General features: G+C 35.3%; 1 protein-coding gene across 1 annotated transcript in view; it reads right to left on the bottom strand.

Moving 5' to 3' along the window:
• The window catches only part of LOC108368623 (uncharacterized), a 2,816-nt gene extending 1,908 nt beyond the window's left edge, over positions 1–908 (bottom strand). The window contains exons 1-3 of the mRNA XM_017623507.1: positions 439–908; positions 162–361; positions 5–77 (exon numbers count right to left, since the gene is read on the bottom strand). Of these exons, the coding sequence (XP_017478996.1) occupies positions 5–77; positions 162–361; positions 439–541 (376 nt within the window). The 5' untranslated portion in view covers positions 542–908. The remainder of the gene's footprint in view (positions 1–4; positions 78–161; positions 362–438) is intronic.
• Positions 909–2,207: the final 1,299 nt, after the last annotated feature.

Raw genomic sequence — 2,207 nt, 5'->3', positions numbered from 1 at the left:
AAGCCTGGATCGAAACATTCTGCAGGCTGCAGTTGCTCCCCAAGCTTACGCGATGGATTGGGATCAGGGTCCAGGTTCTACAAGGGAATGAAAATATTAAGCAAATTTTACGTAGCACGCGAATCGACGCTTTGCCCGGTTTCACACAATAAAAGTCGTACCTGCAAACTCCACTTATTAAAATTATTCACTGATGGTGTATGCTCATTCATATGTTGTAGGAATTTCAAAGCTTCATAGAACTTCCAGCTGGTCTGTACGTTTTCGTCTCCGCCGGCACCGCTTCTCTTTGCCTTGTCCATCCTCTGCTTCTCTGAACTGAAATATGACTTGATGTTGCACCACTTGTGCCTAACTTCATCTTTAAATACATATATGTATTATACAAACATATAATATATATTTTAGTTATTACATATGAACTTGCTAAAAACTTACCGCATTGAAATGGTACATTTGCTGTGAACGTTGAGTTCATTTCATCCACCAAATCGAGCCAAAACTGCTGCTTTTTATATTTGTCCTTATATGATGGTAGCATATGATTCCATATATATTCTGCACCGTGGACTTTGTCAATTAAATGGAATACGTAGTTGTCTTGCCACTTTAATTTTATTTTTATTGTTACAAAACTGTTTTACATCAATTTTAATTTCGTTTATTTGAATTTCGGTAATGAAACGTCAAAATTCAGCTGTTCTTCACACAGAATTTGTCTTTCTCTAACACATTGCCGAATAGTTTTTGTAATTTGACTTTCGTCAGTTTTTTTGTTTGTATTTCAAATGAAAAATACAGGAAAAAAACGTAGTATCACACGAGCATTAGTGTAAAAAGAATTTTACAAAGTGGCAAGCGCACAAAATAAAATTGACGAACTTACAGACAGCAATTGGAATAGGAACCTTGGGCCGAAGGTATGTTGTTAAATAGTCTCCAAAAACCATAAAAAAAGAACTCGCTATACGTAAATAAACAAATGATCTCATATATATGTACACATATCCAACTGTGAAAATTTGTAATAAAAAAGTATTCAAAACTGTAATTAAAACGAAGTCACAGAAATGAGAATACATATTTTTTTATTTCTTACTTAAGGGGATTTAGAAGAAAAATGGAGATTTTTTGGGGATAACTGCGGCTCGATATGGGGATGCGCTATACAAAAATTCTGGCAACACTGCTAGTTTCCATACTACCAATCATGATCAAGAATGATAGAGTACAAGATTGCGCCGTCCTGGGCGTTGACATTTGTGTACCACAAGTAAACAGAGAATAGAGCGAAAAGAAGAACGAGTTTAAACTGCCAAAGCAGTTCACTTTACAGCGAAAAACGTGTTTTAATTTTGCTAAATGCGAAAATATATCATTTTTCACCTAATATATTAGAGAACAGTGAACATTTTAGTGCACTCCATTAATTTTCAATTGAGGCTGCTTCAGCAAACGTTTTAGTGCACTCCATTGCTTTGCAATTAAGGCTGCTGCAGAAAACTGCAGCAGCATCTCTGCGGGATTTATTAGTTAACTTGTTAATGGAGGCTGCGTGGAGCAGAAACAAAATCATTGTGAGGAAATGCTGTTAATATAATAATAGAGACACATTTGGGGAACGGCTTTGCCGTGCCCTATGTACACAAAATGCAGCGATTCATCCCAGCGCTACACTTGCATCTACGTCTCTTGCATCTTGACGGCTGTCGCAATTTAACACACAGCACTTCATTGTATTAGTTTTTACGCAGTCTTCAACTCAAGAATCACTCACAAATTGCAAATTAACACAATTTAAACTGATTTTACAACGCTTTTATCAACTTGCAATGTTGTGTTCCAGAAACTTTCAATGTTGTGTTCCAGAAACTTTCAATGTTGTGTGTCCGACACCATAAAGCAAAGCTTTGAAAAGCTCCTATAAAAAAGCATAGTGAATAGGGCGAGGTAGATGACATCTAGATGTCGCCCTATGTACTACGTTTGCTACACCGGAAATAGACGACACGCCATTTCTTTAAATAAAATTAATTGGTGCTCGTTTGTATGTACATACATATGTAAATGCATGTGTGTGCACCTTTCTATTAATATCGTTGAATTATTTTAATATCTATTGCAAAATTTTATTCAGACAGGACTAAAAAGTAGAAAATAAATAATATAAAAAAAACTTTTTAATATACAACGCTTTTATAAATGGA

Source organism: Rhagoletis zephyria, unplaced genomic scaffold, assembly GCF_001687245.7.
Source record: "Rhagoletis zephyria isolate East Lansing unplaced genomic scaffold, Rhagoletis_zephyria_1.1 Rzeph_scaffold_03228, whole genome shotgun sequence".
Classification (NCBI taxonomy): Eukaryota; Metazoa; Arthropoda; class Insecta; order Diptera; family Tephritidae; genus Rhagoletis; species Rhagoletis zephyria.
This window is presented reverse-complemented; position numbering and strand designations above follow the sequence as displayed.